The sequence below is a fragment of the Octopus sinensis genome, linkage group LG8 (genome assembly GCF_006345805.1).
Source record: "Octopus sinensis linkage group LG8, ASM634580v1, whole genome shotgun sequence".
NCBI classification, from domain to species: domain Eukaryota; kingdom Metazoa; phylum Mollusca; class Cephalopoda; order Octopoda; family Octopodidae; genus Octopus; species Octopus sinensis.
In genome coordinates this window covers 50,437,301-50,462,527 of record NC_043004.1, presented here as the reverse complement: position 1 = coordinate 50,462,527, position 25,227 = coordinate 50,437,301, and the positions used below count along the sequence as shown (strand labels likewise).

General features: G+C 41.0%; 1 protein-coding gene across 2 annotated transcripts in view; it reads right to left on the bottom strand.

Moving 5' to 3' along the window:
* Positions 1–25,227, bottom strand: part of LOC115214938 (choline transporter-like protein 1) — a 114,075-nt gene that overhangs the window by 19,892 nt on the left and 68,956 nt on the right. For both annotated transcript variants that reach the window (XM_036505399.1, XM_029784021.2), the window contains 8 exons: positions 24,364–24,506; positions 23,184–23,396; positions 20,729–20,895; positions 18,709–18,798; positions 16,095–16,240; positions 12,439–12,625; positions 9,027–9,192; positions 1,933–2,073 (listed from right to left, as the gene is read on the bottom strand). In XM_036505399.1, coding sequence (XP_036361292.1) covers positions 1,933–2,073; positions 9,027–9,192; positions 12,439–12,625; positions 16,095–16,240; positions 18,709–18,798; positions 20,729–20,895; positions 23,184–23,396; positions 24,364–24,506 — 1,253 coding nt within the window. The remainder of the gene's footprint in view (positions 1–1,932; positions 2,074–9,026; positions 9,193–12,438; positions 12,626–16,094; positions 16,241–18,708; positions 18,799–20,728; positions 20,896–23,183; positions 23,397–24,363; positions 24,507–25,227) is intronic.

Genomic DNA, 25,227 nt, shown 5'->3' with positions numbered 1-25,227 from the left:
AGTGGTATTTATTTAATCCACACTCACATAGCAAAAATGGATCCTAGCAAGATTTGAGCTTGAAATTATGAGAGTTCTGGTGCTCTATTGCTTATTCCACACAACTACAGTACACATTATTAATAATTGTACCTGTGAAGACCCACCCACCACAACAGAATCGAGATTCTAAAACCAAGGTGTTGTGTAAAAACCATTAGTGCAGGTACTGGTGTCACGTAAAAAGCACTTGTGGTGGTGTCATGTGAAAAGCACCCAGTACATTTTGTAGAGTGGTTAACATTAGGAAGGGCATCTAGCTATAGAAACCAAGTCAAAACAAACTAAGGAACCTGGTGCAGCCCTTGGCCTTGCCACTTCCTGTCAAGCCATTAAAACCCATGCTAGTAAGGAAAACAGACATTAAATGGTGATGATGATGTCACTGATTTAGTCACAAAGCTAGCAACTTCTAGAGGACACACAGCAATATTATTTAAATTATTTTTTTCTTGTCCTGTACTTTTCTAGACTTCATTACTACTTGTTCTGTACCTTCCCAGGTTCGATATTTAAGAAAATTCTAAGATTCTGCAACCACCTTTTTTCATTCTGGTACACTCTTTCTTTCTCAGCTCATTTATGCTTTGTCATTCATTAGCACTAACATTACATATCACAGATACAATATGCTACCCAGTGCAGGAATTGAACCCATGACATGGTCATGAACCTAACCCCCTAACCACTAGGCCACATAGCTTCACATACACCCACACACACACACACAAATATACATATGTACAGATATATATATATATATTTGAAATTTATAAGTTTAAATTATTTAAATAATCTTTAAATTTTAACTTTTATATTTATTTCTATGTATTGGCTTATGATTTTCACTGTTTGATTTGCCTTATAGTGGTTTTATCTCTAATTTAATATAATATATTTATACTATAAAATTGGATTTAATCCTAAATCTAATTTTTCCCTGTAAGTTTGGATTTACTCCCTAATATTATTATTATTATTATTATATATATATATATATATAATTAAATAGATTACTGCACTTTCAGCTGATGAATCACACTGTGTAACAGGATTTTTGTCCTTGGGTAGCAACTGTTATGTACTGTTTGCTTACCCCTACAAAATATCAAATATGGCTAATATTTCCTTCAAACTGTGCTTTTGTTACATTTATTTAAGCCCCAAAGAATCCCTCTCTACACTTACTCCTGCTCATGATCAGAGATGCATATATTGTCAGCCACTAAGGGACATGCTCATGTAGTTAAGGTGAAGTAACTGACAAGCAAATCCGTGGTATTGAGCAGAATATTTCCTACAATGATATTTCTGCTACAGCAACTCAGCACTGAATCTGTTTGAAATCTAATGGAAAATAGGTCAGTTTTAACCCTTTCGTTACCAACCCAACTGAAGCCGCCTCTGGCTCTGTAGTACAAATGTCTTGTTTTCATAAGTTTTGAATTAAAATTTTCCACCAAACCTTAGTCACAATTTATGTTTCTAACATTAGCTGAATGATAACTAAGTTATTTTACTAAATTCTTTGTTACATTTAAAATTAATTGAAAGAAACACAGAGCATCTCAAAAATAAATACAGTAATGAAAGGCTTAAAACATTGATGTTCAAATGACAAAAGCAAAGTTTGAAAGGAATAGTTGTTGTTTCCTTTGATTTCTAGGTAGAAACAAACCGGAAATAACACTCACTGACTAAAGACAAAAAAATTTTTTATTTCGTTACACAGTGTTATTTTTTTATGTCATAATCATAGCTTATATTTATAAAAATGCCCAGAATACTGAAAACAACTTGAACACAATTTGAATACAGAATACAAAAGCGATGTGACCAAACATCTCAATAAACATTTTGTTATGGTTAAGTACAGAATATAAAACGTCTTACTTCTTTTCGGTGTACATGAGTATCCATCGAGGGAGTTTTACTAGGGTGATGATGAAGCTCCCTAAAGCAGCAGTACCCAGATGATAAACTATGACATGGCACATGGCACTAGGTATTGTACATGTCATCTTCTGCTTTTCCCTAGAAGAGAGCAAAGAAAAGAGAACAGAGAAAATGAACAGGGGTTTAGAATTGCAAACAACAACAACAATCCTTTCTGCTATAGGCACAAAGCGTGAAATTTTGTGGGGAGGGGTTAAGTCGATTACATCAACCCCAGTACTCAACTGGTACTTAATTTATTGACCTTGTAAAGATGAAAGGCAAAAGTTGACATTGACAGAATTTGAATTCACAACATAAAGACGGATGAAATGCTGCTAAGAATTTTGCCTGGCGTGCTAATGATATTACCAGCTCGCTACCTTAATAATAATAATAATAATCAATTCTTTTTTATTGGCCACAAGGGCTGACACGCATGATTACATAAAGGGACAAGACAGGACGAAAGGTTACAAAGGGTTTTGCCGTTTTTTAAAAACATCGAGTAAAAATCTTTATAACAACTTATAAAATTCAACAATGAAAAACTCCCAAAATGGGGAGACGTCTCGAAATGTTCCCGGTGGAAAAAACCCTACAAAAGCCAACGGGAGCCTGGTCAAAAAAGGGGGTGTAGAGAGTCCCCTTTCTTCTCCTTTTACATTACCTTTTTCTTTGAAATCACAGGCGAAACCTGAGAACTGGTCCATTTATACAGGCCAGTCTCGCACAATTCACCCACCTTTCATAAAACTTGCTATCGGACAGCACTTTCCTCTCTAACCTCATCTTCCTTTTCAAGTGAAACTTGAAAAAGTTGATGAGGCCTTGACCAAAGAGGAAAGTGTCTGACTTTAGCCCTTTCAAACGAGTCCACCACACGACTTCTTTCGCCACAGCCACAAGGCACAAGAAAACGGCCTCGCCCTCCTTGTTAAAGGAGGTCGGCGGGGCAATCTTCACTATGGATTCGGCCGATAGTCGGATCCGTCCTATACGTGACAGTAGCTGTTCGACATAAACCCATATTTCAGCAATACTCGGGCACTGGACGAGTGCGTGCAGAACGGTTTCGTCGTCCTGGCAACACCTCGGGCAGGCCCGGCTGACGGCACTTCCGTGCCGGTAGAGTTTATCTCGAACAGGCAGAGCCCCTCGGTAGCACTGCCAGGCGAGAGACCTCTGGAAATTATCCATCGGCCCCGGCCCGAAAGTCCTCCCGAACAGACTGCTCAGTTCGTCGTCTTCAACGCCTAGAGTTTCCCCGAGAACGTCGTCGCATTTTTCCTCCACTAACCCTCTATAGAACGCTAGAGTGGAGCTGTAACCGACCGCATTGCCCGCCTGGCGGAGGGCGGAGAGGGCTTGACGGCACTCGAGGTGCCAAGCGCCCTTTCTCGGTCTACGTTTGATCCAGGTCTGCAACTCCGTCAAAGAGACGAGCTGCGGAAAATCGCGTCTGACAAAAGACGACCACACCTGTTCACCGTCTAGGAAGCGCTTGAGATGCCGCAGCCTGAGCGCATGTCTGCGCAACAGCAACCACGGCATTCCAAGGCCTCCGTTCAGCGGTCGTTGACAGCAGATGGATCGCCTGACCAGTGGCACCTGACCCTTCCACAAAAAGTCGAAGAGCAGGCGTACCAGCTTGGCCAACCAGCGGTCGGGACAAGGGACGACGGTCAAGCGGTAATAGATGACGGATGCGATGTACGCATTCGCCACCTCCGCTCGACCTTTCAGGGACAGCTTCCTCTCGGCCCATTTCTGGGTGAGACGTGCCACCCTGCTCGTCACCTCTTCCCAGTTCTTATCCACCTGGAGGTCCGGACCGAACCAGACCCCGAGCAGTTTAACGGGTCCGTCTGTCCAGCGCCCTACGACGCTGTTGGACGGCATGGGCTTGCCTCTCCAGGTGCCTAGTTGCAAGCCCACAGACTTTTCCGCGTTAATCTTTGCCCCTGTCACCGCTTCGTACTGTTTAGAGCGTCTCGCCAATCAGGCCAATGTGCCTGTGGCTCGACACCACCACGGTGACGTCGTCGGCATAAGCACACGCTGTTTCCGCCTCCTAGATCGCGCGGGATGCCCCTCAAAGCCTCCAACTTGCGCAGTAATGGCTCGAGAGTCAAAATGTACAAGAGGGAGGAGAGAGGGCATCCTTGGCGGACCGAACGCGAGATGTCGAACGGTTCCGAAAGGTGACCGTTCACCCGTATCACCGCAGATGTTGCTGTATAAAGCAGCGATCCACCCGCGGAAGACTGGACCGAAGCCAGCTGCCTTGAGGACAGCTGCCAGGTACCGATGGTCGACCCTATCGAAGGCTTTACTCTGATCCAAGTTGATCAAAGCCCCACCCGCGCCAGCGTCGTTACCCACCCTCTCTATGATGTAGCGCATGAGATGGAGGTTGTCGTGTATCGACCTGGTCGGCACGGCGCATGTCTGCGTCCCGCCGACCAGCTTGTCCACGACAAGTGCCAATCTCTTGGCTAGCACCTTGGCCAAAATCTTCAACTCTGCATTGAGCAGAGTGATGGGCCGGAAATTCCCTATAACGTCCCCTTGTTTGGGTCCTTCTTTAGCAAAGCCACCACCCCTCGACAGACAAAAGCAGGAATTCTCCCGTTTTGCTGCCAGTTGCAGTAGACGTTTGCCAACAGGTCCGCAAACAAGTCTGGCATTGAAAAGTAAAGCTCGTAGGGCAGACCATCCAAACCCGGCGATCTACCTCTCGTGCAACTCTTCATCGCTTCCTGTACTTCCCAGGCAGATATCGGTCCTTCGCAGCACTCTGCCTCGCTGTCCGAGAGTTGCGGCAGTCCGTCCAGGTACACACCGAAGTCTGTACCGTTGGTGTCCGTTCCACCGCTCGTCCCAAACATTTGAGCAAAGTGCCGCTGAAGCACCGTACACATCTGCTTCGGTTGGGTAACCCTCGCGCCCGTTCTGGTCCACCAAAGACCGAATGGTTGCTCTGTTGCCTCGCTTCGCCTCCGCCACGCGGGCCCATCGAGCGGCTCTAGTCCCCTCCCCGCTTAGCGAACGTGCCTTAGCTCTGACAACGCAGCCTTCGTGTTTGGCATCGAAGTGTTGGTCGAGGGCCAACCTTGCCGCCAACACGTCGGTCGCGATGCCAGTCAAGAGCCTCGTCTAGTTTCTTAACTAAATCCCTCCCGCTCTCTCTTCCTACGTTCAATAGCTAGAGTCTTACTATACCTAATCGACTCTACTCTAATTGCTCTCTTGAGGGCAAACCACCAGTGTTGTTGATGATTGCCCCCGTGAGCGCCCACTTAACTAGTAAACTAATCCGGTCTCTGTAAGCTTTGCACGCCGTTAACGACGCGTTCAGCTTCCAGTAGCCGGGTCCCTGTCTATGTAGCCTATCTAAGTCGACCGTACAGATCACTAATTTGTGGTCCGTATATTCGACTAGGTGGAATTGTGGACACCCTACGCTGTCCTTATCCGCTGGCCTACAAAACACTCTATCTAAGTACGATCTAGACGACCCGATGCGGTTTGTCCAAGTCCACATTGGCACATTCGGGTTGTCTAGTCGAAACCTGTCGGACAGCTGAAAGCGGCCGAGTAGGTTGGCGAGGCTCTTGCACCCTCCCCCTCTCCTATCAGACGCTCCCTGCCCCCCGATCGAAACGTTCGTCTAAGACAGCGTTCCAATCCCCAACTAGTACTAGAGTGCGTGACGTTCCCAGGAAAACTTCCAGACGTTTGAAATAATCCGACTGCCCTGCTCCTGTCGGAGCGTAGGCAGCCAGCAGTCTGAAAGCACCGCCGTCACTACCGTCCCGTCAGGACCACCACTTACCTTCCGGATCCAAGAAGACTGTCCTTATTTTCAGGTCCAGGCCCTTCCGAAACACCACCGCAGTACCACCCACCGCCCGCTCCCGGCCGACACGGAGATAGAAATATCTCGTATCCGCCGAAAAGGGCTGCGAGTTCCTGCGGGTCGGAGAGCCTGGTTTCACTGATGGCTGCTACATAAATCCACATCATAAACCTCAGGTCGTTTAACAGGTGACCCTGTTTCCAAGGTGACCCGAGGCCTCTCACATTCAAACAACCGATTCTAAGATTTGCCATGTTTCAAAACTTAGGGAAAAAAGGAGAAAAAAGGCTCTACTTACTTGTTGTTGGTGGTGGGGTGGCTCCCTTGTGCTTTTGCACGGGTGCTTTAATAATATTTTTGTAAAGTTTCTGAGAGAAACTTTTCCCTAACGATCCCACATCGTTAGGGAATATTTGTTTTATTTCGTTGTAAACTGTTTTGTTTATTTTAATTGTGAGAATGTGTGCTGGTGGTGTGTTGTGTGTAGGTATTATGAAATCTGTAATGTTTGTGCTTGTTTTGTTTTTCAAATACTCAACCAGTTCCTGGTTTCTTGTATTCACTGCTGTAATCGTGTCTGTAATGTGTCTGTGTTTGTTGTGTCTGTGGTAGTGGCAGTAGTGGTGTCGAAAGTGTTGTGTTGTTGTTGTTGTTGTGCGTGTGTTTGTGTTGATGTTGTTTTGTTGATGTTGGAAGTACTGTTTGTTCGTGCGCCCCTGTAAACTTTTTTGTTTTTCCTCCTTTTCTTTTTTGGAGGTACTATGTTCCATTCTCCTTTGTTGGAATCGGAGCTCGCACAATCCGAGATCTCTTCATCCGGCAAAGGAATGGTTGAGGGGTCTGCTTCAGTAGCAGGACGAAAAGTTTCTGGTTCCACCGGTATCGGTGGTGCCGCTGCTCCTGTTACTGTTGATGTCGCTGCTGTCGACCTTCGAGGTACTGGTGTCGGTGTGGTTTGGTGGTGGTTGTCGGTGTTGGTTTGGTGGGGGGTGTTGTTGTTGTTGGAGGTGTGTTGCTCGTCTTGGTGCTGGTTGTGGTGATGGTGTTGGGTGTGGCATCCTTTGGTGTTTCTTGCTGTTTTTGTTGTTTCTGTTGTTGTTGCTTGTGTTGTTGTTGTGTTGTTGTTGTTGTTGTTGTTGCTGCTGCTGCCTCTTGCTATAAGCCTCCATCTCTTTTTTTGAATGGGGCAGTCCCTTTTTAGGTGGCTTTCGCTACTGCAGAGGAAACATTTTGGCTTTCGCCCCTCTACAATAACATTTAGCCTGTCCCATCCAGCAAGATGACAAGTCAGGTATGGCATTGATGTTTTCCTGCTGGATCTGTACCAGCAGTTGAATGCCCATGCCTGACCAGTTTCTTTTCTCGTACCCTCCGAACATTCAGAATAGTGGCATTGTCCTCTATGCCATAGAGGACAGCCGCCACTAGCCATGAGATTTTCTGTTCGGGGGGTATTGTGCTTATAGTTTATTTTTTGTACCTTACGCCCGAGGTACGTCGGGACGAGGAACAAATGTTCATTTTGCAAGGGCGAAATGGCGTTCGCCCTTGCAAGCTCCTCTGTTGGGAAGCGAACCTCCACGGTTCCAAATCGCTTCCCTCTTGTCACATAGCTCTTCTGGCCCCAAATGGGCTTCAGAGCCATCTCTAACTGTTGTGGTGTGGCGTTAAACAATCTTTTAGTTTTCTTTTCGAAGACTTTATAAAAGATTGTTCTTTTGTTTGTCTCTTGTGTGAGTTGTTTGAGTGTGTTGTTGAGGAAAACACTGTTCTTGTTCCCCTCCTTTCTCAACAAATCTTGTGCCATCTTTATGTCCTCCATTATGTCTTTTCTACATCTTCCGAAATTTGCTTCGCAGCAGAAGCAAAATCGTTAGAGTTTTTAACATTTTTTTGTTGGTTCTTGTCTGTATTGTTGTGTTATAAGTTTCTTTTCCTCCCTCTTCGTACAGCATCACTTGTTGAAGGCAGAGGAGGGAAATCAAGAGTGACGTCGAACGCGACGTCCTGACTTGCATTCTCCTTTTGAACCGAGCGCGTGCTCTCCGGTTCGGAAGGAGGATCTTTGTTGCCTTTTACGGCTTGAAATGGGTTGTACGTAACCCGTGACGTTGCCTTTGTTCTTGTGGAGGGGGTGTTGCAAGAAGGAGGGAAGAGCCAGCAGCTCGTTTTAAAGCCATTTTGTAAAGTGTGTGTGCATAAAAAATGTCAATTTCAATGTAATAAAGAATTTGCATTTCACCCCCCCGAAGGGGCAAAATTTCGCCCAACCGACGAGCTCCGCAAGAAGCCGGTCGGTTTTGGCTACAAAAATATTAAAAAATATTCAAGCTTATTAAAAAATTTCCAAAAATTGGCACAAAACTCACAGAGCTGATTCACGTACGTCCATCGGCGTCGGGAGGAATAATAATAATAATAATAATAATAATAATAATAATAATAATAATAATAATAATAATAATACTCTTTTACTTGTTTCAGTCATTTGACTGTGGCCATGCTGGAGCACCGCCTTTAGTCGAGCAAATCGACCCCGGGACTTCAGCCCAGTACTTATTCTATCGGTCTCTTTTGCCGAACCGCTAAGTTACGGGGACGTAAACACACCAGCATCGGTTGTCAAGCAATGCTAGGGGGACAAACAGAGACACACAAACACACACACATATATATATATACATATATACGACAGGCTTCTTTCAGTTTCCGTCTACCAAATCCACTCACAAGGCTTTCGGCTCGGCCCGGGGCTATAGCAGAAGACACTTGCCCAAGATGCCACGCAGTGGGACTGAACCCGGAACCATGTGGCTGGTTAGCAAGCTACTTACCACACAGCCACTCCTGCGCCTTAATAATAATAATAATCCTTTCTACTAAATGCACAAGGCCTGAATTTTGAGGGAGGGGACAAGTTGATTACATTGACTCCAGTGCTCAACTGGTACTTATGTTATCAATCCCAGTGCTCAATTAGTACTTTTTTCATCAACTGTGCAAAAATGAAAGGCAAAGTTGACCTCCGCAGAATTTGAGCTCAGAACACGAAGACAGATGAACTGTTTCTAAGCAATTTGTCCAGCATGTTAATGATTCAGCCAGCTCACTGTCTTAAGTGAGAAAGATATTATGACTTGGATTTTTTGAGACAACACACACACACACGCAATTATTGAAGAGAACTGACCTTGTAAAGTACCATGTGGCTATTATTTCAGATATCACCAACTGTTCACATGCCAGAATGAATTCTCCTGTCCAGATCAACCCGATTACATGGTACCACCAAAAATAGGACACATATGCATGTTCCTTGTAAGTGACAAACCCTGCATCATTTGATTCAGGAATTTCTGAAAATTTCAATAAACTTCATAAATTAATAACCAAAATAATAATAATGATGATAATAATAATAATAATAATAATAATAATAATAATAATAATAACAATAACAACAACAATAGTAAGCAAAGATATAGACAAATGGTTGAAAGAGATTGAAATAGAATGCCCAGTAGAACTCCTACAAAAACTTTGTCTCTTAGGGACAGCAAGGATTATCAGTAGGGCGGGCTCTAAGCACTTGAAAGACTGCTTAAAACTTGTGGATACCTAAAGTTACAGGTAGTAACCCTCTACCCACATAAATTCTACGAAGAATAAGACTGAACTGGAGCCAAAGCAAAATAATAATTCATAATAATAATAATAATAATCCTTTCTATTATAGGCAAAGTCCTGAAATTTTGGGGAAGTAAGCAGTGAATTGCAGTGACGTCAGTACTTAACTGGAACTTACTTCACAGCTGAACATGTTTTCAGGCTGGAAATGAAGGACACTGCTTGTATGACAGTGATACTTGTTTTACAACTATCACATGAAGACAAGGAGACATAAAGACACACATACACACAGAAACACATACGTATGTAAATACATACATACATACATACATACATCCATCATCATCATCATCATCATCATCATCATCATCATCATCATCATCATCATCATCATCATTTAACGTCCGCTTTCCATGCTAGCATGGGTTGGACGGTTCAACTGGGGTCTGGGGAGCCCGAAAGCTGCACCAGGCCAGTCAGATCTGGCAGTGTTTCTACAGCTGGATGCCCTTCCTAACGCCAACCACTCCGAGAGTGTAGTGGGTGATTTTATGTGCCACCGACACAGGTGCCAGACGAGGCTGGCAAACGGCCACGCTCGGATGGTGTTTTTATGTGCCACCGACACAGGTGCCAGACGAGGCTGGCAGACGGCCATGCTCGGATGGTGTTTTTATGTGCCACCGACACAGGTGCCAGATGAGGCTGGCAAACGGCCACGATCGGATGGTGCTTGTTACGTGCCCACAGCACGGAGGCCAGTCGATGCGGTACTGGCTACGGCCACGTTCGGATGGTTTTCTTGTGTGCCACGTGCCACCGGCACTGGTACCACAAAGATACAAATTCCATTGATGTTCATCTATTTTGATTTGTTTTGATTTTCACTTGCCTCAACAGGTCTTCACAAGTGTCACAAGAAGGAAGGTATGCACAGGTGGACTGACTACGTATATAAATATTTATGTGTGTGTGTGTATATATATATATAACGGGAAGGTTTACGAAAATAAACAAAAGTACAAACAAACAAATGTATTAGTATGGCGCTCAGGAATAGAGATAGAACAAGTCTTTTACGTTTCGAGCCTACGCTCTTCGACAGAAAGATACACAGAAAAAAAAACAAGGAGAGAAAAAAAATGCGTGTAGGAGCTAACGATCTATCATGGCGTTCTGACTTTGGTCAGAGGTCAGACGCTAGAGGGACAGTAGGGGAGATAACAGGGTCAAGTGACTTCCAAAATGAAGGTGCCGCCAATACAAAGGTGTGTGTGTGTATAAGAGAGTATGTATGTGCTTGCGAAAGAGGGCTGGTGGTCTGGACGTGTGTATGTAAGTATGTGTGGGTGTGGAGATATGGGGAGGGGGGAAAGCCCAGGTGGGGTGTGGGTTCGGCTGGGGGTTGTAAGGAGAGTGGGAGGGGGAGGGGAGGGGGAGGAGATGAGGATAAGGAGGGAGAGGGGGAGAGGAGGTGGAAGGAGAGGAGGGAGTGGGGAGAGAAGGGGAGTGAGGGAGCAGAGAGAAAGAGAGAAGGGGAAGAGGGAAGAAGAGAGAAGAAGAGGGAAAGAAGGGAAGAGGAGGGAAAGAGAGTAGGTGTGAAACGATGATGGACTGAAGAGAAGTAGGAGTCAGGGGGGAGGTTAGATGAAAAGGGGGGGAGAGTTGAGCCCAAATGGTGTAAAAGAGAGAAGAGAGAAGATTAATCCCTGTTCACGGCGCAAGCGGGAATCCAGATGGCTTCTGTGCAAGGACAATCCGAACACAGACAGGTGTTGCAAGGAGTGACTGGTGGAGCGGAAATGGCGAGAGACTGGAGTGTCATTAGCAAGGCGGATGTCTCGGAGGTGTTCCACGAACCGGTCAGCCAAGCAGCATCACGTTTGTCCGATGTACAGGGAATGGCAGAGAGAGCAGGAGATGCAATAGATGATATTGCTGGAGGTGCAGGTGAAGGAGTCGATGATGCGATAGGGTCGATGATGGGTGCTGGTGAGGAGGGTGGTGTTGGAGAGGTAAGGGCAAGTGCGGCAACGTGGGTGGGAGCAGGGGAACGAGCCAGGTTGGGAGGTAGGGTCAGGGAAGAAGCTGTGGACCAAGATGCCGGAAAGCTCGAAGAATGGTGCGTTGGAGAGGTAGGGTGGTAGGTGGTAAGTGAGGAGAAAAGGGAGGCGGAGACAGCAGGGCGGGTTTGGGAGGAGAGAGCAGATGCATGGTCTACGGAACGTGCTCTGGCAAGGGTGGTGTGGATAGTGGTGAGGAGGTATCCACATAGGATGAAGTGGTGAGCCATGAGTTGAAACTGAGTCTCAAAGTCATGGTCATCACTACAGAGCCTACGTAGACGGAGGAATTGGGAATAGGGGATGGAAAGCTTGGTGTGTTTGGGGTGGGAGGAAGAGAAGTTTAGGTACGAGTGTGAGTCTGTGTGTTTGTAGTGAATGGAGGTGGTAAGAGTGGAGTGATGAATGCTGACCGAAATGTCGAGGAAGGAGACAGAGGTGTTGGAGATAGTGCAGGTGAAGTGGAGGGCAGGATGGAAGGATTGAACGAAAGAGAGGAAGGAGTCTAGATGTTCACAGGAGAGTGAGGTGGCACCGATAATGTTGTCAATGTAACGACCGTATAGTTTGGGAGTGGGACCAGTGAAACTAGAGAATATTTGGGCCTCAACATAGCCAACGAACAGGTTCACATAGTTGGGGCCCATTCGCGTTCCCATGGCCACTCCCGAGAGATCTGTTGGTAGAACTTAACCGCGAACCACCCTCGACATCCAGTACTAACGAATTCAAAACATATGAATGAGGCTTTGCATCCTCCCCTGTCCATACTGGGCGATACTGCTAGTTATTTATATACATTTTATACATATAAAGAGAAAGAGAGAGGGAGAAAGTAATAAACATATAGTTGTAAGAAAAAATAACAGAACATCAGTAAATCATAATGGAAAAAGAAGAAATAAATACCAGCAGTGGAGAGGTAGGCAAGGGTGATAATCCAGTAGACAATGAAGATAACGAGGATAAAAACTGACCACAATGGTTGAATAATCAAACTGGGCATATCTGTGAGACATTTTCCAGCTTCAGCGAACAGCCCAATGGCCAATTCGATACGCTTCCGCATTACAAACAGTACAAGTAACAGAATCACCTGGAATACAGAAAAGATGCAGCATTATTGATTTTGTTTTTGTGTTATGTAAGCCTCATCCACCAATCTTTCCATAAGCCCTGATTGACCAACTCTATGATCATAGACTTTCCACCTGTGTCTATCTGCAGGTATGTGTTTTATTGAAACATAGTCTATCTAGGACTAATATATATTCAATGTGCTTTTTATTTTTTAATGATGGAGGAGATCTTTTACAGAAATTTGGCTGTTATTTCTAGCAGAATGAATGACAGTGTTGAGGGACTTGAATATTTAGGGCAGCGATCAGCACAGGTGCTGTTATATAGCGCCGGCAGAGGTACTCATTATGTGACACCATCCCAGGTGCCTTTTATGTGGCACCGGCTTGGGTACATGTATTTTATATGTATGGTAAACAAGAGATGGAAGATATGAGAATTTTTATTCTTTTACTTGTTTCAGTCATTTGACTCCGGCCATGCTGGAGCATCACCTTGAAGTCTTTTAATCGAACAAATCGACCCCAGGACTTATTTCTGAAGCCTAGTACTTATTCAATCAGTCTGTTTTACCCAACCATTAAGTTACAGGGATGTAAACACACAACACCAGTTATCAAGCTGTGATGTGGGGACAAACACGGACACAAAGACACATCACTCACAAGGCTTTGGTCAGCCCAAGGTACCACACAATGGAAGTGAACCCAAAACAATGTGGTTGGGAAGCAAGCTTCTTATATATTTCTTTTACTCTTTTACTTGTTTCAGCCATTTGACTGCGGCCATGCTGGAGCACCACCTTTAGTCGAGCAAATCGACCCCGGGACTTATTCTTTGTAAGCCCAGTACTTATTCATCGGTCTTGTTTGCCAAACCACTAAGTGAGTGCGTAACTGGTACTTAATTTATCGACCCCGGAAGGATGAAAGGCAAAGTCGACCTCGGCGGAATTTGAACTCGGAACGTAACGGCAGACGAAATACGGCAACGCATTTCGCCCGGCGTGCTAACGTTTCTGCCAGCTCATTAATATGTAATATATATTAGATAAATAGAGAGAGAGAAAGAGTACAACAGTACTTAATACCAAGGAGAGAGTGTTATATATGATTGTAACAGTTGAACAGCTGGCATCTCACATCTACTTCAGCCCAAAGTTTACTTTGGTGGATGGGAACTTTTCATATGTGTGTATGTGCATGCACTTGCCTGTGTGTATTCTGTCCGTGTGTCTCTACATTGACACCACTTCATCTTAGGTGACATAGGCGCAGGAGTGACTGTGTGGTAAGTAGCTTGTTTACCAACCACACGGTTCCGGGTTCAGTCCCACTGCGTGGCACCTTGGGCAAGTGTCTTCTGCTATAGCCCCAGGCCGACCAATGCCTTGTGAGTGGATTTGGTAGACGGAAACTGAAAGAAGCCTGTCGTATATATATATATATATATATATATGTGTGTGTGTGTGTGTGTGTGTGTGTGTGTGTGTGTGTGTTTGTGTGTCTGTGTTTGTTCCCCTAGCATTGCTTGACAACCGATGCTGGTGTGTTTACATCCGCGTCACTTAGCGGTTCGGCAAAAGAGACCGATAGAATAAGTACTAGGCTTCCAAAGAATAAGTCCTGGGGTTGATTTGCTTGACTAAAGTCGGTGCTCCAGCATGGCCGCAGTCGTATGACTGAAACAAGTAAAAGAGTAAAGAGAGTGTATAATGGTGGCAAGTTTTACATCGTCTGAAAAGTCATTAGTTGAACTATTGGTTCTTTTGCATTCTGGTGGGTATCGGAGCGTTTGAGTGACATTAGACCCCAACAAACACCCATAAATTAAATGCATCTATCTGGGTCATGATCGTGGCCTGTCGACCTGTGCCTGACTGCCACAATTGTGGCCCATGGCACTTTATGTGTTAATCCTTTAATTCTTTAATCATGGAATTACATAATAAAGTTACCTTTAATTCTAACTGATGACTACTAATATCCTCAATTGTTTTCACATTTATGTGCTTACTCTGGTGTGTATATATATATATATTCACAATGGGCTTCTTTCAGTTTCCATCAACCAAAACCACTCACAAGGCTTTGGTCTGCCTGAGGCTATAATAGGATACACTTGCCCAAAGTGCCACACAGTGGGACTGAACCCAGAACCATGTGGTTGGAAAGCAAGCTTCTTGCCACACTAATTCCACTTCCCTCAAAATTGCTGGCCTTGTGCCTAAATTAGAAACAATAATTGAAGGGTAGAATCATTAGCATATAGGATGAAATGCTTTATAATATTTCATCCAACTCATTAGGTTCTGAGTTCAAATCCTGCTGAGATCAGCTTTGCCTCTCCTCTTTTCCGGGGCCAATAAAAGAAAAGGCCAGTTAAGTTCTGAGATCAATGATACCAACTAACCAACCCCGTCCCCACCACCACCACCACCACCGCCGCCAGCACCACTACTTTTCTCATAATTATTATTATTATTATTATTATTATTATTCTATGTTTGACTTTTGCTTTACAAGTTGGCTCCAAGTCTCACCCAGAGACCTCAAGAGATAACAAGTTGGAAGTTCATGCTGGTGTTATGCCTAGGGTGCCATATATTTGGTTTTGTACTTAGTGTTGTACTAGTGAATGTTTAAGAAAACCATAAGAAAATTATGTTTGTTTTAAAACTTGAAATTACATAGAAAGTATTTTGCGTAGGATATGAGCAGTTCCCATGAGCACTATCTTTTGAATTTCTGCCATTTTGGGGTTTCCTGGTATCTGAGCTAGGTAGCAATCAGCCCCTTTTGCTATCATTCCCAGGGCACCAATGACAACAGGTATTGTTTTAGTCTTCAGGTTCCACATTTTGCTAATTTCTATTTCAAGATTTTCATATTTGCTCAGTTTTTGGTAGGTCTTGACAGATACGTTTATATCGATTGGGACAGGGTCAATAAATTAAGTACTAGTTGAGTACTGGGCTCAATTTCAGGCCTTGTGCCTATAGTAGAAAGGATTATTATTATTATAAGGCAAAATTCAAATTCTGCCGAGATTGACTTTGCTTTTCATCCTTTCAGGATCAATAGATTAAGTACCAGTGAAACACTGGGGTCGATGTAATTGACTAGTGCCTTCCCCTGGAATTTCAGGGCTTGTGCCTTTAGTAGAAAGGATTATTGTTGTTGTTGTTGTTGTTGTTGTTGTTATCATCATCATCATCATCATCATCATCATCAGTAAGGTGGCAGAAACGTTGGTATACCAGGCAAAACACTGAGCAGCATTTTGTTCATCTTTACATTCTGAACTCAAATTCCACCAAGGTTGACTTTGCCTTTTGGGTCAATAGTATAAGTACTAGTTGAGCACTAAAGTTGATGTAATTGACTTACTGCTTCCACCAAAATTGCAGGCCTTGTGTCAAAATTTGAAATCATTATTAAAAGAATCATAAAAAACAAGCTAAAAATAAATAAACAGAAACATACCGTCAAAATAGTTGCAATTATAGAATAAATCAGGAATGCCTTTTCTCCATTGATTTCAATGTCCAAGAAAGGAATTTGGAAAGCACTATCATCATCTAACTTATTTTTAAAGCCAGCATATGTCCACCACAGAAATGCTGTACCAACTGGAGAGAGGTGAGAGGAAAGAAAAAAGGAGAAAAATTAATATGATCATATATAAAAGAAAATAGCAATTATTTGAACTGATCTGTGTGTGTGTGTGTGTGTGTGTGTGTGTGTGTGTACATGTACATACATACATATACTTATTTCATCATTTAACGTCTGTTTTCCATGCTGGCATGGGTTGGATGTTTTGACTAAAAACTGATAAGCTGGGGAGCTACACCAGGTTCCAATCTGATTTGTCATGGTTTCTACAGCTGGATGCCCTTCCTAACGCCATTCACTTCAAGAGTGTAACGGGTGCATTTTACATGCCACCGGCATGGCTGCCTGTTACAAAACACTGGCATCGGACACAACTACAATCTCACTTGGCTCAACAGGTCTTCTCAAGCACAATTTATTGCCAAAGGTCTCAGTCACTTGTCACTACCTCTGTGAGGCCCAAAGATTGAAGGGTGCTTTTTAACCCTTTAGTGTTCGCATTATTCTGCCAAAATGAATACTTCTTTATCCAAATTGTTTTGAATTAATTATACATTATCCTGTAGCTATGAGATTTTGATGAGGTAGCTGTTAATTTTTAAAACGATATTGTAGGGTTGGTGTGAGAGACCAGATCTGGCCAGTTTGAACATAAAACAGGTAGAATATTTTTGGCCGGATATGGCCGGTTTAAATGCCAAAGGGTTAAGTGCCACCAGCACAGGTGCCTGTCATGCGACACTAGCATAAACCATGACTATGATTTCACTTGGCTTGACGGGTTTTCTCAGGCACAACATATCGCCCAACGTTCAGAGAGTGCACTTTATGTGCTACCAGCACAAGTGTCAGCTACACAACACAGGCATTGGCCACCCCTGTGATTTCAATTGGCTTAACGGGTCTTTTCAAGCACAATATATTGCCAAAGATCTTGGTCATTTGTGTATATATGTTGATTCGCTAGCTTCTGCACGCATTTTTTTTCTCTCCTTGTTTCTCTCCGTGTTTCTTTTTTGTGTATCTTTCTGTTGAAGAGCGTAGGCTCGAAACGTAAAAGACTTGTTTTATTTATATTCCTGAGCGCCATACTAATACAATTGTTTGTTTGTATTCCACCTGCCTTCGTCTTTTGTTTATTTTCATAAAGCTTCCCGTTATATATATATGTTTGTTGTGGAAGATTTTTTATGTGAAGTCGTGTGTTAAAACAGATATTGTTGTATTTCAGAATGGTCATATTTGTATAAACAGAAGATACAAATATTACAGGCATCCCCCCACCACACTAAATAAACATAGACGCACATAGAGATATAAGCATGCGCAAATGAAGACACATACAATAGAAATACAAAATGGCTGACGGTTAGTAAGGAGAGACACAAATAAGAAAGAAGACAGCAAAGGACCACTGATGTGGTCACAGGAGAGTGACGAAAGAACTCTGGCCGAAATAAGATTAAGTTTAATGTAAAAAATAAATAACACTGAAGCAAAGTAACACCAAATATATAGTGCATGTGTTTTTATTGGCTAAACTGGCAAAATGACCATTCCGAAATGCAACAATATATATATATATATATGTATATACTCAAAATAAGCAACAAGAATGACTCCGGTAATTTGGTACGATCGTTTCGTACTACATCATTTTATTAAATGTTGTAAGTATTACAACAGTTTTAAAATGCTGGGCACTCATCAGCCAATTACAGAGGTTTTCCATTAATACAAAAATTTTCATATCAAGTGGCAACATTATAGAGAAGGTAGATACATAGACAAAGATGTGGATTTAAATACTTACAACATTTAATAAAATGATGTAGTACGAAACGATCGTACCAAATTACCAGAGTCATTCTTGTTGCTTATTTTGATTATAATTACCCCACGGATTTTTATGGATAACACCATACAGAATTCTGGTGCATCTAAATTAAGTACCATATTCATTTGAATCTAAATTTTGCTGAACTTATATATGCATATATATATATATATATATAATATATATATATATATATATATATATATATTATATATATATATATATATATGCATGTATATGTATGTATATATATATATGTATGTATGTATATATCACATGATCAGATGACCAACCAGGCCATCAGATGTTGCTCCACATCGCCAGTCACAATGTGCTTTGCATTGTTTTAGCCTTCAATGATGCCACCCCGCTGGCTAACCGAGCAGGCCAACAGAAAAAAGAGTGAGAGGAAGTTGTGGTAAAAGAATACACCAGGAATTGCCACCACCCCCTGCCGGAACCACGATCCTATGACCGCGAGTCCACTGCCCTAACCACTGGGCCATTGCGCCTCCACATATGTGTATATATATATATATATATATATATATATATATATATATGTGTACACATACACATGCATACATACATTAGAATAATAATGTCTGTGTGTCCCCGTGTCCATATAAAGGTAGTTATACTTACTTATACTGCCAAGAGCCGCAACAACAAGAATTACATAGATGACCACTCTGGCTATAAATCTAACCAAAATAACCATCAGAAAAGATAAACCTGGAATAGAAAATAGATTATATGTAATTAAACATATATTTGTGTGTGTATGTGTATGAAGCATACATATATACATATGTACACACACACATACATATATACAAATGCATACATGTATAAAAGCTGCAGAAAAAGAGAATGTTTATGGAGAACTGATGAGAAACCTACAGCTTTTATATGTTGACTTCTGATTTTCATTTGTTCCTATTATCATAGGTACACTGGGATATGTAACATCTCATTTGCATGGAAACCTAGAAATGTGTGGGTTCTCCAGAAAAAAAGAACCTCCAAAAAAAAATGGAGCGACTGATTCATTCTCCAGATACAACTCATCGGAGCAACACTAAAAATTAATAAAGCATTTTATAGATTGGAAGGTGTTTGTAAGCCATTTAAGAAACACACAAAAGCCGATTGATTCACTTCAACATTTAAGTTTAATTTGTCAAATTATTATCATTGCTAAAATCCATGACCTGTTCACTGGCAAAAATCCGTGCTCAGATGTCAGTGAACAGGTCGCGGTCTCAAAGCGACGAAAATATTTTGACAAATTAAACTCAAATGTTGAAGTGAATCAAACGGCTTTTGTGTGTTTCTTAAATGGCTTACAAACACCTTCCACGCTGCAATTGTTTTCGTTCCAGCACATGATTTCAGATCAAATCACTTGCTATGCGATTACACCTCCGTAATTTTATAGATTCTCCATTTGAAACTCCTAGGTGAACATATGCACACAGCCATATGTACATTTGGAATAACCATATGTACATTTGGAATACATATACAAGCAGTGAAGGTGCATGGCCTAGTGGTTAGGGTATTTGCTTCACAATCATAAGTCTATGTGTTCAATTCCCAGTGGAATGACACGTTATTTCATGTTGCTCAAGTCCACTCAACTGGCAAGAATTAGTTTCACCTGTAATTCAAAGGAGTAGCTTTCTCACATTCTGTGTCAGTTAGTTAGTTAGTTAATTTTTTGGCTCAAAAAGCAAAAAAGCAAGGCCATGTAGGGGGACATGGAGTTATGTACAGGGTGGTGTTCATGTAAAGAGTTCAGGCCACTTGTGGTCAAGGGAGACTTTGAACCGAGCGGTCGTCGGCATCTTCACCATCTCGTCCGGCAGCTTATTCTACGGATCCGCAACCCGGACGGAGAAAGCCCCTCTCCTTCGATTGAGATGAAATCGTCGCAGATAGAGCTTTTTGGAATGATCCCGCAGCCGACGCTCTGGAGCAGGAGTGAAGAACAGATCCTTCGAGAGGTTACACTTTCTGCTTATGATGTTGTGAACAAGAATGAGATCACCACGGCGTCGTCGTTTTTCTAGAGAATAAAGGTCGAGCGTCTTCAGCCTTTCTTCATAAGACAAATTCTTGAGACCAAGAACCATGCGGGTAGCCAGCTTCTGGACTCTTTCAAGATGCTGTATGTCTTTGAGGAGATAAGGAGAAGAGGCTTGAATCCCGTACTCCAATATGGGTCACGCTGAATTTCCCTGAAAACTATATTAAGGGCACATGTGTTTGTGGGGTGCTCAGCCATTTGCACATTAATTTCCTGAACAGGTTGTTCTGTTGATCGGATCAACTGGAACCGTCATTGTCATAACCAATGGAGTGTCAAATAAACATGTATACATGATCACACATAAACAATAAAGAAATATACATGCTTATGTTCTAATGTAACATCCAAATCCATGAGTACATGTCTATCTACATGCACACACACACACACATGTACACATCATATACCTGCATGCATACATTAACCATTTGAGGCAACCACAACAATAAGAGCTGTTTTGTCTTAAACAAAAGAGCCTCACCAGTTTGTAAGTGACTGACTTGAATTCTGCAAAAAAAGAAAGCTTAAGATAATTCACAAAGGAACATATATAAAAGTTTTACTACTTACAGACTGCAATTAAACCCAACAACAACATTTGTTTCCAGCTACGATAGAGATCTCCAAGAATCTTCTCAAAAACATCCGACTCATTCATAAACACAATGATTTTGTTGACGACACTCTTGGGCATATCTTTCAGACCAGATGGCAAACATCGGTTTAACAGAGAAATACTGGACGGAGAAGAGAAAGAAAATAGTGGGAAATAATAAAACGGAATTGCAAGGTGACAAGCTGGGGTAGACATTAGAGACAGCAGAGTTATACAACAGACAGTAAGGAAATACCTTTGGACACTTATCACAGTGGAACTTGTAATGGTGTGGTGGGGGGGGCACTTGATACAGTGGAGTACTTGATAGGGTGGGTTACTTGACACAGTAGGGTACTTAATGTGGTACTTAAAATTTAAAGTAATGGGTACAGAAATATTTATGGTTGTTGTTTGTACTGAGAAGAAAATGAGTGTAAATCTATGTGTAGTAAAATTAAATTTTTGTACCTTTTGCATAATGGTTTGATAATATTAGTTGATATAGTTTCTCAAAATAGGGAGATTTATCTATTTTAATTATATGTATGTTATTATAGTTGTAGTTTTGTTAATTAAATAAGACAACAGTCTAATATCCCAAAGCGGATAAACCAACTAATGTGTTTCTCCATTTTCTTATTTGTAATACAAATTAATGGTAAAATATTTCTTTACCTACACTCATTTAATACAATAAGTGAGTTCATTGCATTGCAATTAAAAACACTTATGTATTAATAATTTTGGGTAGTATACCAACAGTATATTGGATAAGTATTATCCCTTAGAGGGTTGGATCCACAACCCCTAACTTATTTGGTATATATATATATACAATAATAAAAGGGTAAAATCAATTAATTATTAATTAATTCCACCAAGTAGTGTTCAGTATGTAAAAGGACCATTCAAGGTATATTTAAAATATTACGTTATATAATTAGGGCTCAGTAAAATAATTTACTTTACACTGTGTGTGGTAAAGTAAATTATTTTACTGAGCCCTAATTATATAACGTTATATATACATGTATGTATATACTTGATACACTAGGGTACTTTACATTGTGGGATGCTTGACATATTAGGACATCGGTTATGGGGAGGTACTTGATATTATAACACATATGAAACAGCATGGTGTAGGTGGACATCTGAAACAATGAGATACTTGACACTGTAACATTTGAAATAGTGGGACAACTTGATGTAAATACAGCACTTAAAATAGAAAGAAACAATGGTATATTTGGCAGAGTGAAATGTTTTCTAACAGGAAGATACTTGTGATAGTGGGGCTTCTAACACAGTGGCATGTCTGACACACTGAGAGAAATGGTTGGACAGGAAATAGATGTATGACTTTTGCTGTATGAATGTAACTTTAACCATCATCATTGCTTTTTTTTTTTCATAATCATTGTTTAACCCTTTAGTGTTCAGATTATTCTGTCAGATGTGATGTTTGTTTATTTATATTGTTTTGAATTAATCCAGCATTATCTTGTAGTTTAGAGATTTCAGTGATGTGATTTTTTAGTTTAAGAATGACATGGTAGGGCTGAGGTGAGATCTGGTCAGTTTCAATATAAAACAGGTTAAATATTTTGGCCGGATATGGCTGGTTTGAATGCTAAAGGGTTAAAATCCAGTTTTCCATAATTGCATGGATCAGAAAGAACTCGTGTCAAAACAGATATTTTATGGCAGGATGCTCTTCCTGTTGATAACCCTCACCTCTTTTCAAACAGGAGTATATTCCTCCATGACAGGCATATCTTCACAATCGCTTGCATGATGGTGAAGCTTCTTTACAACCATTACAATGATGTTTACACACACCCACACACACATAACTTATGGACTTCTTTCCGTTTCCCTCCACCAAATCAACTCACAAAGCTTTAACAAGTGTTATAGCAAAAGACACTTGTTCAAGGTACCACACAGAGGGACTGAAGTTGACACCATGTGGTTGGGAAGCAAACTTCTTAACCACAAAATCATGCTGTGGCAAGAAGCTTGCTCTCCAACAAGGTTTCAGCTTCAGTCCCACTGCGTGACACCATGGGCAAGTGTCTTTTACTGTAACCTCGGGCTGAGCAAAGCCTTGTCAGTGGATTTGGAAGACAGAAACTGAAAGAAGCCCATCGTGTGTGTGTGTGTGTGTGTGTCTCTGTTAGTCCCCCTGCCACCATGTGACAACCAGTGTTGGTGTTTTTATGTTCTCATAAACTTAGTGATTCAGCAAAAGAGACTGATCAAGTAAGTACCAGGCTGAAAAACAAAAATAAGTACTGGTGTTAGTTCAGTCAATTAAAGACAAATTCTTCAAGACAATGCCCCAGCATGGCTGCAATCTGAAACAAGTAAAAGATTAAAAAAAAATAAAAGAAAAGTAAAACTACACAAATTATGTAAACCAACCTTTTGTATACAACGACAGGGCACGGACCCTTATTTGCAGTCATGCTAGAGGTGTAATCAGCAACAGCAACATCATAACTGCAAAGGTGTACACCAGTTCTTTCAGCAAACTTTTTATATTCTGCCACATCATCCATGGGAACATCTGGACATTTCTCCACACAGATTGAAAGGGATTTAGCAGGATTTGCAATATTCATGAAGAAAACATGCCTGGGAGAAAAGAGAAAATAAGAAAATGGTAACAATCAACAATTCAACTGTCTTTTGGGTGGTTGGTTTTTGAATTATTGTTTTATTTGCATCATATGCCCAGGAGTGGCTGTGTGGTAAGTAGCTTGCTAACCAACCACATGGTTCCGGGTTCAGTCCCACTGCGTGGCATCTTGGGCAAGTGTCTTCTGCTATAGCATAATGCACCCTTTATTCCTTTGGAATGAAAACATGCTGTCTTTGAAATATATGTCGAGAGTAAAGGAATTTTGTTAACATCTTCGTTCGACTCCATTCTTTCATTTATTCATATACAACACACAATTTTCTGCACATGAACCCGGTGTTTCTACCCTTGACAGGTCGCTTCAACCGAGTTTCTGACGTGAATTTGCTACCCAGGTTTCGGTTAAACGAATTTTCCATGCTGACAATAAACATAGGATAATTCATTCACCTACTTAAATATAAACATATATATATAAATAAATATATATAAACATATATATATTTAAATATATATAAACATATATATATATAATATATATATATATATATATATATATATATATATATATATATAAACATATATAACCATATATATAAGCATATATATATATATATATATATATAAAAACATATATAAGTATACCGGAGAAAACACATAAATGTGAAACAAGGTGGAAAAAAAGACTACTCAAATACCAGGAGTAGAGTAATATGCTTTATTTTAAAGTATATATAAGTATGTGTGTATATATGTATGTATGTATATATATATATAAGTATGTATATAAGTATGTATGTATATATATATATTTATAAACACACACACACACACATATATATACAAGCATATATATAAATACATAAACATAAACATATATATGTTTACACACACACACACATAAGCACACAACTAGTAGTAGCAGTAGTAGTAGATTAGCAGATGAATTTATTTACTTACGTCTTAGTAGTCATGTCGCGACCAGAATTGGAAACATTTACAATTGGCATATTCTTCTTACCACATGTATTACCAAAGCTGTCATACCCATACAGCAGTCGGTCTCCATCACCATTGGTGAAAGAGAATGCTGCTATGAAAATCTGTAAAAAAATAAAAAGTGGTAATATGAAAATATGAAACTCAAGTACTTCAGTAACCGTTCCCTGCTAGACATGTATATAGACAAATATAGATATATCAAATATCATACAATGTAATCATAATGACCAAATAACCATTATGAGCAGCTCCACTTGAAAAGTGCAAGAAAATTTCAAGAATAAAAAAAATTTCTCCTAAGGGTGACATGCCATTTAAGGAAAAGGACTGGTTTTTTTTTCTTTTTTGGGGGTTATGAATTCAGTTGTAGATACAGTTTTCTGCCACAATAGGCTTCGTCAGCACAAAAATCATCCGAGCATATTTCCAATACCCAAAGGAATAGAAGACATTTATGGCCTATTTATAGACATATATGCATATTGGAAAAAGAAAGGAAAAACATGCTAAGAGAAATAACTCTGTGTGGCCAACTTAGGAGAACACTTTATTCTCAGGATTATCTCCCCTTCTCATATGAAGCAGGTCTCAATTGCCATACTATTACAATTGTTTGTTTGTACTCCACCTGCCTTCGTCTTTTGTCTATTTTCGTAAACCTGCCTTCGTCTTTTGTTTATTTTCGTAAACCTTCCCGTTATATATATATATATATATATATATATATATATATATATATATATATATATATATATATATATATATATATATATATGTATATATATATATATATATATATATATATTGTGTTCTGTCCGATGA